The sequence below is a fragment of the Nothoprocta perdicaria genome, unplaced genomic scaffold (assembly GCF_003342845.1).
Source record: "Nothoprocta perdicaria isolate Ctin4 unplaced genomic scaffold, notPer1 scaffold_3, whole genome shotgun sequence".
Taxonomy (NCBI): domain Eukaryota; kingdom Metazoa; phylum Chordata; class Aves; order Tinamiformes; family Tinamidae; genus Nothoprocta; species Nothoprocta perdicaria.
Window position 1 is genome coordinate 2,671,867 of NW_020455532.1, and position 12,551 is coordinate 2,684,417.

Genomic DNA, 12,551 nt, shown 5'->3' on the forward strand with positions numbered 1-12,551 from the left:
GGGGGGGGCCCCCTCCGAGGCCGCATCCTGCCCCCCTCTCGGAGCAGGCGGCAGGCGCGTCCCCCCCGCCGGGCGCGGGGCCGGCGGCGCTCGTCCCGTCCTGTCCCGTCTCCCCCCACCCCGGGCCGGGAGGCACCCAATCCCCGCCGGCACCGGGGCTACCCCGCCGGCCGTCACGTGGGTCGGGCCGCACCGGGGCCCGCCGTAAAGGGCCGGCGCCGYCGCCGCCGCCGCCACTTCCCCGCCGAGAGCAGCCGGGGACGCAGCCGCCCCACGGGAGACGGCGGCGGCCGCGGGGGGTGCGAGGGCAGCAGTTGCCCCGCTCTGCTTTGGGGCTTCTTTCTTTGCCAGCCCCCCTCCCCTGTAAACTTTATTTTTTTATTATTATTATATTTTTTCTCCTTGGAATTTCCCTGGATGGTCTGAATCTAGCTTCATGCCCACCCGGCCATGTCCGGCGCCGCTCCTGCCTCGCTGCGTGGTAAGTCTGCGAACGAAAAGCTCCAGAAAAAAAAAGGGGAAAGGGAAGCGTGGGGTGGGGGGACACGGTGATTCCCAACCTCAGCTCCGGTGGGGAAGTTTTTTTTCTACCGGCGGGGGATCCGTCCACACAGACAGGCCGCCCTGCGGCTCCTTTGCTCCTCCAGCCGCAAGCAGCAGCGCCGGGRTCTGGCCCGACCCTCCCCACGGCCCCGGGACTCCGGGCGCCCGTGGGGCTGAGCCGGGGCCCGCTGCCTCCTCACCGCTCAAGGCCTGGATGCCGGCTCCAGGCCCGGGGCTCAAATATGTATATATACACATATATATATGTATATATATACACACACATATGTATATGTATTTTTATATGTATGGGAAGAAAAATATTTTTTTTCTTTTCTTTCTTGGCCCTCGGAAATGCCAAAGCGGCTCAGGGTGGGAACGATCTGGTGCCCCAGGCGGGTGAYTCTTTTCATTTCCAGGGAGGTTATTTAATTTCTCACCGTGACTCGGCCACCACTTTCAGCCCAGCGCCGTGTTTTACCACTCTCCCACCTCCCCCCCCCCCGCTCCCGATATCGATTTGACGGGAGGAAAGTTTAAAAGGAAACAAAATAAATAAAATAAATAAATAAATAAGYCCGCGCTTGAAGCAGGCAGGGGACGGGCGGGACCGGGCGGGCTCCGGGCTCTCCGGGCAGGTGCGGGCGCTCACGGCCCTCGGTTCTTCCCCCGCAGGCGYCTCCGAGTGAACCGCGAGGCAACATCTGGGCGCATCTGGCGGGGCGCCGCGCCGGGCCCTGAGCCGCCGCCGCCGGACCATGTATCAGGGCCTGGCCCTCGCCCCCAACCATGGCCAGCCGCCCTATTCCCACGACTCCGGCAGCTTCCTGCACTCGTCGGCCGCCTCGCCTGTCTACGTGCCCAGCACGCGGGTGCCCTCGGTGCTCCAGACGCTGCCCTACCTGCAGAGCTGCGAGCCGCACCAGAGCCCGCTGGGCACCCCGCCGGGCTGGCCGCAGGGCGCCGCCGAGCCCGCCGCCTTCAACGGCGGCAGCGCCCACGCGCCCTCGGGCTTCTCGTACCCGCACAGCCCCGCGGGCAGCAGCCCCTCGGGCCGCGACGGCGCCTACCAGGGGTCCCTGCTGCTGGGCGGCGGGGGCCGCGAGCAGTTCGGCAACGCCTTGGTGCGCTCCGTCAACGGCTCCTACTCCAGCGCCTACCCCGCCTACGTGACCCCCGACATCCCTCCCTCCTGGACGGCTGGACACTTTGAGAGCAGCGTGCTGCACAGCCTGCAGACCAGGCAGGCGGCCTTGCCCGGCCGCAGATCCACTTTCGGTAGGTCCCCGGCGCCCCTCGCCGCGGCGTCGCGGCTGGGCGCTGGCTGCGGGTATTGGGGGGGCAGCCCGGGTTTGAGCGGGGACAACACGTGGCAGAGTGGGGGGATCATCATCACTGTTGGTCTGTCGGTCCGTATTGAAGCTGCGATTTTTTTTCCTTCCCTCCTCCGGCTTTTCTTGGCCCCACCCTGGGGACACCAGCGCGTTTCTGTCCCGTTTCCATCCCCGGGACAACTCGAGGAGGAGAAAAGTTTTTGTCAAGGCAGGAAAAGATGGTCCGACACTAATGACAGGCTAGCCGGGAACAGAGACAGGGTGTATGTGTGTGTGTATTACCCGAAGGGCAAAGAACACGTTTCAAAGCAGAGCAATTCCCCCGGAGGACGGGGGAATGGAGGCTGTTCAACCCCTTCCCCCCAGCGATATCTCCTTCCCACAATATCGACTTTGTGCCTGTGCTTCAATACTTACCCTTGTGTTTAAATTAGCAGGGCAGATTTATAGCTCCCTCCCTTTTAAGTAATTTATTGTGGTAAATTAGTTTATATTTGAACAGACTCTCGGTCTCCTAATTCGCCTTCACCCAAACAGGTCCCCAGCTGCATCAGTCTGCGGCCTTTGGAGAGACAGTGAAACGCGCTCAGGCGTTGAACAATAAAACCCACTTCAATTCGTTTCCATCCACACCGGAGAGTCCTTTTAAATCAAGTCCCGGGCTAACTTTGTTTGCTCGGATCATGATTTAAAAGAAACCCGTGTGCAGGGTTTATTACCCCAGGGTATTTCACCGTCTTTCTCCGGCAGTGGCTGGAAAAGTCCTTTAAAAGCCACTTCAAGATCTCAGCCGCGTTATCATCTTTACTGCGCCGAACCGAATTATCTTATCTTTATCCCAAGAACAAAGTAAAGTAGCGAAGCGGCCCCGTCCCCAGCGAGCGCCGTCCCGACCGSGCTGTGCCAGGAGCAGTTGCTTCCCAGAATTTCTCCTTTGTCTCCGAAAGCCCTTTCCTGCTTTCCCCGGCTCCCCGGGAGCCGTCGGGGCTCTTGCGAGCAAAACTTCGTTGGGCAAAACGGAGATTTTACACCTTGAATTGGATGTTCTAGTGTCTGGGCTGCAGAGCTACCTTATCCTCGAAGTTTATTTTTGTTCTCAAAGAGTGTGAACCGCTCTTAAATAGCATAAAAAATATTTTTTTCATTTAGTAAAACTTTTTCCGTTTCGTTTTTCTCTTTTCTTTTTTTTTTGTTTTGTTTTCTTATGTCTTTGTTCTTTTTATTTCCTTTCTTTTTATTTTCATTTTTTCTTTCTATTTTTCCCCTCTTCCCCCCACCACCACCTTTTTTTTTTTTCTTTTTTCTTTCCTTTGGCTCATTTTTAATACTTTCGAAAATGCAAAAATGACAAAAAGGAGAGTGTTTTTTCTTTGGAGGAAAATAACATTACAGATGGAGGAAGTTGAGAAAGAAAGAGAGAAAGAAAGAGAGAAAGAAAGAGAGAAAGAAAGAGAGAAAGAAAGAGAGAAAGAAAGAGAGAAAGAAAGAGAGAAAGAAAGAGAGAAAGATAGAAAGGCAGAAGGGAAAAGCCCTAGATACCGAGGACTTGCTCCCGATCGGGGCTGCCTATTTGCTCCGCAGCCACGTTCGGGGCAAGGGGAAGCTGCGAGCGCTGCTCGGGAGCGGGCGGCTCCGCTGCTTCCTTCTGGTGTTTTCGGGGGAAGGAAAAAAAAAAAAAAAAAAAAAACCCCTCTGGAAAGAGCCTCGCTGGAAGGGAGTTGGATGGAAAAAATAAGAATAAAAATGTTTTTTTTAAAGCCCGCGGAGGGCTGTAAGGGCCGGGGGAAGCCGCCGCGCCGCTTGCGCGGGCAGCTCCGCGCCCCGCGGGGTGATTGATGCGGCGCCCATCGCAGCGCGGCCCCAGCCCGGCCGTCGCCGCCAGGCAGCCCCGCCGGCCGCGATTGGGATCAGGGAAGTCCGTTCCCCGCCCCCCCGCCGCCCCCATATTCCCCCCTTATCACTTGCAATAACACCGGGGCGACGCTTTATTTTCCCAGCCAGGGCAGGGAGGGCACCACGCTTGGCCGGAGCCTCCCTGTGCCCCCCACCCACACTCACCCTCCATCGTCTTTGGGCAGGCACATCTTTCTGCCTTTTTTTTTAATTTTTTTTTTATTTTTATTTTTGAGAGAGAGAGAGAGGTACAGAGTGGAGGGAATAGCTTAATTCCTCAGCCCAGGGTGGCAGTGGATTCCCCTGCCCGGGGTTGCCGCCTGGACAGGATGCGCATCCCGGCAGTCCCGTGCACTGGAGCTGGCTCCTGACCAAGCGGCGTTTTGGCTCTGTCCCGTAGAGTACCTGGAGGAGTTTCCTGGGGACGGCAGGGAGTGCGTCAACTGCGGGGCCATGTCCACGCCGCTCTGGAGGAAGGACGGCACCGGCCACTACCTGTGCAACGCCTGCGGGCTCTACCACAAAATGAACGGCATCAACCGGCCGCTCAAGCCACAGAAGAGGCTGGTAAGAAGGGGACCCTCTGCCCTGCCCTCCCAGGGGACCCCCTCTCATCCCAGGTTGGGGTTGTGGGGCTGGCTAAGGGCAGGATCCACATGGTGAGCATGACCCAGGGGGATGCAGGTGGTTCCAGGCTCCCTGCATCCGCAACGGGGTCTGTTGGGCTCAGTAGGATCTGCCCATTGCGTGGGACAGAGGCAGAATCGGTCCCGCTGCACATAACRTGCCATCAAACCTGGCAGGAGCCCCTTGTCGCGGGTCCTCASCAGCTCGAGTCGGAGCTGGGAGGAGCGGAGTGAAGTTGAGCAGGGAATTGTGTCTAAAGCAGCAGATCCGCAGCCCGTAGACATGCGGAAAGGGACCAGAGGGGTCCTGGGGTTGCGAGGAGAGGACAGGACCTGGCCGAGACAAGGGGTCTGGTGGCCGTTCCTGTGTGCCAGGGACAACTGGGGCCCTGTGGGCTTCTGCTAGCTCCATACCTGCAGTGGACCGGCTACTTTGCTTTCTTTTTTCTTCTGCTATTATTTCAGTTTCTTACCTGTTTATGCAGACATTTGTGGTCTAGGCAGAATAGTTGGTTAGGAGACAGGGATCCTGAGCTAGTCCCGGGGGATTTGGGGAGCAGGATAAGGCCCGTAATGATGCTGGGAACCCCCTGCCGCATCTGCCAGTGCGGGACAACTCGGGATTCAGCAGCTTAATGCATTAAGTGCATTAACCCATTAATTCTTCTGCAACACGGCCTGGGGCTTCCTCTGACCGGGATCTCATGGTGAGAGAGCAAAGGCATGTACTTTATTTGTACAGTCACTTTGGGATGTTTAAATTTGGTGGCGACAGTTTTGCTTTCAGAGCCAGSAGCAGCAGCGGTCACTGCAGGCAGGATGTTTGTCGCGGGGCTGGGGGCTCCTACGGGCTTCGCTCTGGGTGTGTTCGGGCAGTTGTTTTTCTGCTGCAAGGCCAATTATTAGCAATTGTATGAAGGTGGCAAATTTCTGGTTAATAGCACCATRAAAATAATTCAAGATAGAGCAAAATGATTCATTCTGCTTTTGCTACCGTAATGTAGTTCTGTATTTACCAAATGCAACAYGCGGCGTGTGATTCTGTGGCCAAGCATGGTTGTGTTCTGCTCTGTAATGAGTGTAAAAAGGATGCGTATTTGCTGAACATTTTGCATGATCTGATAGGATTTGCCTGCTCTTTGAGAATATCTCTGATCTCCTTTAATGCAATTAAATCTGCATCCCAGCATCAGATCCTGCTCTCTGCAGAGCTGCAAATCTCAGGGTTATGCTGCTGGTTTCTTTGGAGCCAGTGCAATCTGCAAAACAGTTTAAATATAAGCCTGTATTTTGGCGTATGGTCAGTGTCAAAATACGATGCTGGTTGCATTCTCGGGGCTTTTTCAACAGCTTTTCCACAAATACATTAAGGCAGTTAGGTTGTACTCTTATTAATTACTTTATCTCACTTGCTCYGGTGGCAGCGGGATGGGTAATGGGAGCAATGACGGTCCCTGCGGCGCGGGGACCCCGACCTCGGGCTTGTCCRGGTGGCATCCGCAGGGCGTTTCTCAGCAAATCATTTTCTGCTGCTGAACACTCATGTAGAGGGTTGGGATATTTCCTGGGGATGAGCAAATCCATTTGGGAATTATCAAAGCGCTTTCAATCTTTTCTTTTTTCGGCTCTTATCAAAGCGCAATAATACCGTGGCCCAAATGAAAGAGCCAGCTCTTATCACAGGGAAATGCTTCATTTGGGAGGAAATACCTGAGGAGATTCTGTTTTACAGAAAAGGGGCTGCATGTCTGACTTTCCATCCCGCTTTTGGAACAGAACATTTCAAAACCTTGCGTTTTCTCAAGGGATTTGATGTCTCGCTCTGTCCCCCTGGTTTCGGACGCCCCTTTTCCCAAATGCCCAGCCCTGCGTGGGATGCCTCCAGAGCCACGTTTGGGTGGGAATGGGGTGGAGAGCACGGTGAGACATCGCTGCTCTAGGAGCCCGGCGGCCACTGCACCAAGGCTGTGAAATACAGACCCATTGAGGGAAAAAAGGGTCGCTTTTGTGCTCTACCTGCCGACCTTTGCTCTGTAACTGGATACTGCTTTGCAGGCTATCCTGACTCCTGTTTTTCCAAAGCAAAGTCTCACTAAGAGAAAGGGTGCTGCGCTTCCTGCACGGGCACGTGGCCCTGGTGACGCTGCAGGGACAGCTCACGGGCGAGAGCGATGGGAGCAGCTCTCTATCCAAGTTTTCTCCATCCAAAGTCCAGCCATGTATCTCACCAGGTGATACCTGAGACCCAGTCCTAAAAGTGGGATCTCGTTTAGCATCCAAGAGCAGCCGCTGGAGCTGGATGGCTCTGTTGTGGACAGGAAGCTCAGCAGTGTTTAGGGCTCAGAGCTGCATCTCATGGTGAGGGGCAGATGCAGCAGTCAGCACGGGCTCGGCAGCCTCCACATGCTGCCGGATACAAAGACTAATYGGAGGCAATTCTTACTGGACTTAGCGAATTTTTTAGTTTTGTTTTTTCAGTCTGTCTTTTTTTGTAGTTTGCAAAAAAATAAGGTGGTTTCAGTGATATTTTTGGAGGGRGTGGGCACAGGATTGATCATCATCTGGTGCCAAATGATAGAAGAATCACGTGCTTGGTACCGACTCTTTGGTGTGTTGCTTAGTTTTCCCGTTGCTGTCAGTTCCTGCAGTTCCCCAGGCCTCTGGGATGTGTGAGATGAATCCCGGGCGCTGCTGGAGTGTTTTGCTGGGCTCTGGCCTCCCCTTGGAGCTGCTTTAGGAGGTGAGGCAACAAGCCACAGCAGCTCCCTGACATCTCAATATGCTTTCCYGCAGCCTCTTCTCTATCAAACACAGCTCCTTGCCTAGCACAGGAGCATCCATTAGACCTTCTAGTCTTCTAGGAGCTCAGATGCTTTTTTACCTTATTTTTTTATCCTATGAAACCCCGAAGTTTTGCTTCCACTTTYAAGAAGGTGGTGAAGCAAAATCTCTGCTGGCTTTGGGTTCCCTCCAGGAGATCTGAATTTCTTGGGCTCTCCTAGCATGCAATCTATGCTAGAATTTCTTGGGCGCTAACACTCATTTGGTTCAATACCCCCCAGCCCCGGCGCTTGGCAGCAGCYGGCCCTCGAGCGCGGTCACTTCTGGGTGCGTGCGCACCGCATTTGTACAAATAAACCCCGGAGCACAAGGCTGAAGTCAACAACTTCCTAGACAAGGTCAGCGCTACAAAGGCCGGGCGGAGGCTGGCAGCAACGCGCTGCCTCGTAGGGGACCTGCTGGGAAAGCAGCAATAACACATTGTGCCCTTGTCCTTCGGGGAGTCAGAGCAGCCTTGAGCGGCCCTTCCTGATGGGCATATTGCAGCAGGAGCAGCTCCCATGAGGTGGGATAGGGACAGGGGACCCTTGTACGCTTCCCTATTGTGCTGCCCACAGGCGAGCGGAGCCCTTGGGCCTTTCCCAAGCGCTCTGAATTGGCCGTTCCCAAGGGGTGACAACAGGGCTGGGCACAGCCAGCGCAGGGCTGAGTGCTCCCAAATTCCCCTATCTGCATCGGGAGCTGCCCTGAATCCGGATCAGGGGCTGCAGCCAGCAGGGCTCCTTCCTGGCGGAGCAGAGGGAGGTGTTGAGCAGCTCCGGATCTCGCTGTGCCACCACATCCCCTATCAGGGACAGGAATTACTAAGGAGACTGCGTTCTCCTCTGTACCAGGCTTGTCAGCTTGCACCTCGATGTATTATTTTTGTCCGGTTATTTCTTGAAAGACAAATAGTTTCTCAAGCGATGCAATCGTTTGCTCACTGTTGCTGCAAGCGCTTTGCTAAGCAACCAGTGACTCAAAGCTTGGACATGTCACCCCTGCCTTTTGAAACCCTACGCTGATCCTTATTTGACTGCTAACCTTGTAAAAACATTTCGCTTTTTTATTCCCACTCAACCCACCTCATTCATCATGATGCTTTGTCATGATATCGAGCAATAATGGAAAAAAACCCCAACCGAACAGGGCTTGGCCATCCCCTTTGCCTGCGTCATCTATTGTCCTTCTTTGAGGGGAACCAAGTGACTTTTCTCAGGGCGGGGGAACATATTCAAGCACCTGAAGGCGGAGATTCTGTGATATTACTCATGTCCCCACCATCCCCATGCCTATTTAATCTCTTATTGGAATAGCTTGGATGCCTCGTGCTAAGGGATATTCAGGTGAAATGCCTGTTTAATGGGCACTCCTACATATGGAAACTCCTGAGCTTCCCAGCACGCGGAGAGAGCGGCCGAGCGGAGCCCGCTGCTCCTGCCAGGATTTTCCGTCTCCTTTCSGAGAGGGAAAATATAAATGTTTCATTAAAGCCTCCATTAGTGTGTCGGAGCCTGATCACTGCGCCCACAAAATATGTAATTAATTAATGTTTACAAGGTGTTTCAGCAGCCTGGAGGAGAACGGATTATGTGCGAGACAGGTGATTAATAACCACTCTTGTCACATCGGGCCGGGCCAGCTCAGCTCAGTTTGGTTCTGCTCACTTCAGCCAATTGATTCCAGTTGTCTTAAAGCAGAGATTAATTGGGATGTTATTAACTCCAATGGCAGTTCTGAGTGCAGAAAAGCAGAGCAGTTCACTTAAAGGGACCACAGCTTTTTGCAGTGGTCATAATACGTGCTTAAAGCCCGGCTTAAAGCCTGGCTGGTGTTCTCATGAACTTTCTCCATCTCACAGGGTCTCCAGGAGAAAAGTGTTTTCTCTGTATTATTATTTATGATTATTTGGAGCAGATTTGCTGAAAGTTTGTGAAGTAACATGGGAGGGTATTTGCCAGATTTATCAAGCCCAATACAAATGAATAAATATATAAAAGTGGTTGCAAATGGAGGTGATCCCACTTGCATACTATTCCTTTCACCAGAACTTGGCTGTGTTGCGCGATTCACATTTTGCAGGAGATTGCTGGGACAGGAGAYGTCATTCCTGTCGGGAAGGACACTTCCCGCGTGCAAGGCTGCCCTGTTTGCTTCTCTTGCAGTCGTCGTCGCGGCGCGCCGGGCTCTGCTGCACTAACTGCCACACCACCAACACCACGCTCTGGAGGAGGAATGCCGAGGGGGAGCCCGTCTGCAACGCCTGCGGCCTCTACATGAAGCTGCACGGGGTAAGAGACAACCCGTGGGAGCATCCAAGCCCAGGATAGCTGGGATAGGCTCAGCCCTATCTTCTGGACCTGGAGATGGGCTGATAACCTGTGTCTGCAAAGGATGGGAATGACTTGGGTTGTGTCCATGAGCCAAAGGGGTGAATTCCTCCTTCCCTCCATGCCCCTTTAAACCATAAAGGCTATTTATGGTTTAAATGTCTAGCCATAAAGGCTAAAGTCTCGCTATCCCATCCCATTCCCTGTGAGCCTTGCAGGCYCCAGCTGTCCCCGTAATTTAATAGGACCCTGTCATAAAGGTCACTAATAAATCAGGAATARGAAAATAGGAAATAGAGGAAAAACCAGAATTGGTGGGAAAGCACAAGCATTTAGCCTCATACGTCTCCCAGCCAAGGCCTGCTGTGGAGAAAAATAGCCCGTGGAGAAGGACAAGGCCTTTAGGTGCAGCACGGGAACGGGGGAGCGGCCGCRGGAAGGGTCCCAGGGAAAGGCCGTGCTAACCATGTCAAACGTGCCAAGGTGCCGCGGCCTCTGGCCATGAAAAAGGAAAGTATCCAGACCAGGAAACGGAAGCCTAAGAACATCACCAAAGGCAAAAGCTCCACAGGTGAAGTGCTTTTATTATTGTCTCCAGAGCGGGYGGAAAGCTGGGGTGGGAAAAGTTGCTGGATGGGAAAAGATGCTGGGGGAAAACGTCTGGCCGAGCTCCTGCTTGTGCGGATCTGCAGGGTGGGGATTAACGGGGTAAATGCAAATTCCAGGGCTGGGAATGGTTCATTTAAGGATCGAGGGGGACTCAGCATGAAGCTCTCAGCATTTGCTTCTCCAGCTGGTGCAAAGACGAGCATTGCCAAGCTGTGAAAGGCTTCTCTTCCTCTTCTTCCTCCTCCTCCTCTCCCTCCTCTTCATCTTCTTCCTCATCCTCCTGCTCCAGCAACACCTTGGCAGCCAGATACAAAACCTCACACCATGGGAGGGAACTAGCTAGTGACACCGTGAGATGTGGTGGCAGCCATTGAAAACAGTTTTGCTCAAAATCACCTCTTTCTCTTCCCTTTGCCGCTTCATCATCCGGTCACAATTGCCTTCCAGGGTCTACGACTTCGGCCACCAACTCCCCTTCTTCCATTACCACCTCAGACAGCACGGTCACTTTAAAGTCAGAGCCCAGTGCCACCTCGCAGTACCCCGGACAAGGCGTCGTGTCCGTGTCCCAGGTAAGCCCAGGGTGTCCTGCTGCCCCCTGCAATTCCTTTGTGTCACATATACTGCTAATCTGGGGCTAGATTCATGCCTTGGGGAGCCACCTTGATGCAGAGCTGGGCTTGCTTCTCATCTCCTGCCACCAAGGGGATGCAACTGAATCCTTGAAACTATGACCTTGTTGATCTGGTGGGACYAGACCTAGCTGGAAACTTCCCTATTTCCCAATATCGGGCTTGCTGGGTGTGCACTCCCCGTGGTGCTGAGGTGCTCCACACTCACCGAGCTGCAATGCTCACTGGAGACACCTGGGCGTACTTCAGCGTCGCTGATTTGTTTGGAGAGGTTGTTGTTTTATCTTGGCAGTGRACAAAAAATGCCTCTAAATCAACCCATCGATCAAAATATTGCAGCCCTGCATTATCTTTATGTAGGGTCTCACCAAGTCCCTCCATGTGAACATGCCTGCATGGAGGGGAAGTTCAGCTCAAGAGCCAGAATGTTTGGCTTGGGGCCACCTGGACTTTATGGGAGAGAATTTTTTGACTATGTCTGATAGATCTGATTTGTGCAGTGCTCTTAAAAAAACACACATGTGCCTAGAGACCTCCAAACTGGACATGTCCAGGCAGTAGATAGTTGGAGAGAGGCACTGGGATGCTCCTTGCGCTTCCCAACCAGGGGATGCAGTGTCCTCTGAGGATGCTCCAGGGGTGCACAATCAGTGCAAGGGCTAACTCGTCATATTCACAATCTACCACATTCCTGCATCACACGGTGATGAACGTGATCATCTTCCTTTGTCCAGCACTGCAATGCATTGCAATGCATCACCCGCATTGCCTAGCAGCAATGGCCCTGCATTATATCCCATGAATCCCCAAAAATCATGCCTAAAAAGGCAAGAAAAGTAACATGAATTCCGGCCACTTGGAGCTGAGGAGCAGGGAACTATCTGATGCCAAGGAAATCGTCCCTGGCTCCCGGTCCCCTTCTCCTCCGGAGTTGAGGAGCTGGGAACTATCTGACCRSCAAGGAAAGTGTCCCCAGCTCTCRGTCMCCTTCTCCTCYGGAGTTGAGGAGTTGGGAACTATTTGACATCAAGGAGAGTKTCCCCAGCTCTCGGTCCCCTTCTCCTCCGGAGTTGAGGAGCTGGGAACTATCTGACCCCCAAGGAGAGTGTCCCCGGCTCCCGGTCACCTTCTCCTCCGGAGTTGAGTTGGGAATTATTTGACCACCAAGGAGAGTGTCCCCGGCTCCCGGTCACCTTCTCCTCCGGAGTTGAGGAGCTGGGAATTATTTGACCACCAAGGAGAGTGTCCCTGGCTCCTGGTCACCTTCTCCTCCTCCCCGCAGGCGCCTGGGCAGCCGGAGGACGCGCTGGCCGCCGCCGGGGACTTCAAGTTCGAGGCGGAGGATTACGGCTTCGCGGCGGGCAGCGCGGCGCAGCCCGCGGGGCTCAGCGTCCCGCTCCGGCAGGACTCCTGGTGCGCGCTGGCCCTCGCCTAGGAGCCCGGGACGCGCCGCCGCCCACGGACAGATTCCCACGGGACGCGGGGGAAAAGCGCCGGTCGGGAACACCGAGCTCAGCTTTCCCAATGGGAAGTTTGCYGTATCCAGCGGGACTCAGAGTGGCCTCCCTGGAGCGGGAGAGCTGGGGACACTTCTGCTTTCGCCAGGAAAGCCTCCRTCATCCGGAGATGAAACCAAGAAATAAATGCATCCCCGAATCTTATGTTTATTTTCGCGGTGATTTCTCCCTCCTATGACTCCTCTGTGTGCAATTTATTCCACTTTCCAATAAAGACTGTAATAACGCGGCGTCAAATAACTTAATT

The 12,551-nt window shown here is 54.0% G+C and overlaps 1 protein-coding gene across 1 annotated transcript; it reads left to right on the forward strand.

Moving 5' to 3' along the window:
• Nucleotides 1-1,301: 1,301 nt before the first annotated feature.
• GATA5 (GATA binding protein 5) lies at nt 1,302-12,222 on the forward strand. The gene is made up of 6 exons (XM_026042115.1): nt 1,302-1,821; nt 4,171-4,337; nt 9,382-9,507; nt 10,030-10,117; nt 10,603-10,727; nt 12,070-12,222. Exons 1-6 carry the CDS (start codon nt 1,302-1,304, stop codon nt 12,220-12,222), a joined length of 1,179 nt encoding a protein of 392 aa, XP_025897900.1.
• Nucleotides 12,223-12,551: the final 329 nt, after the last annotated feature.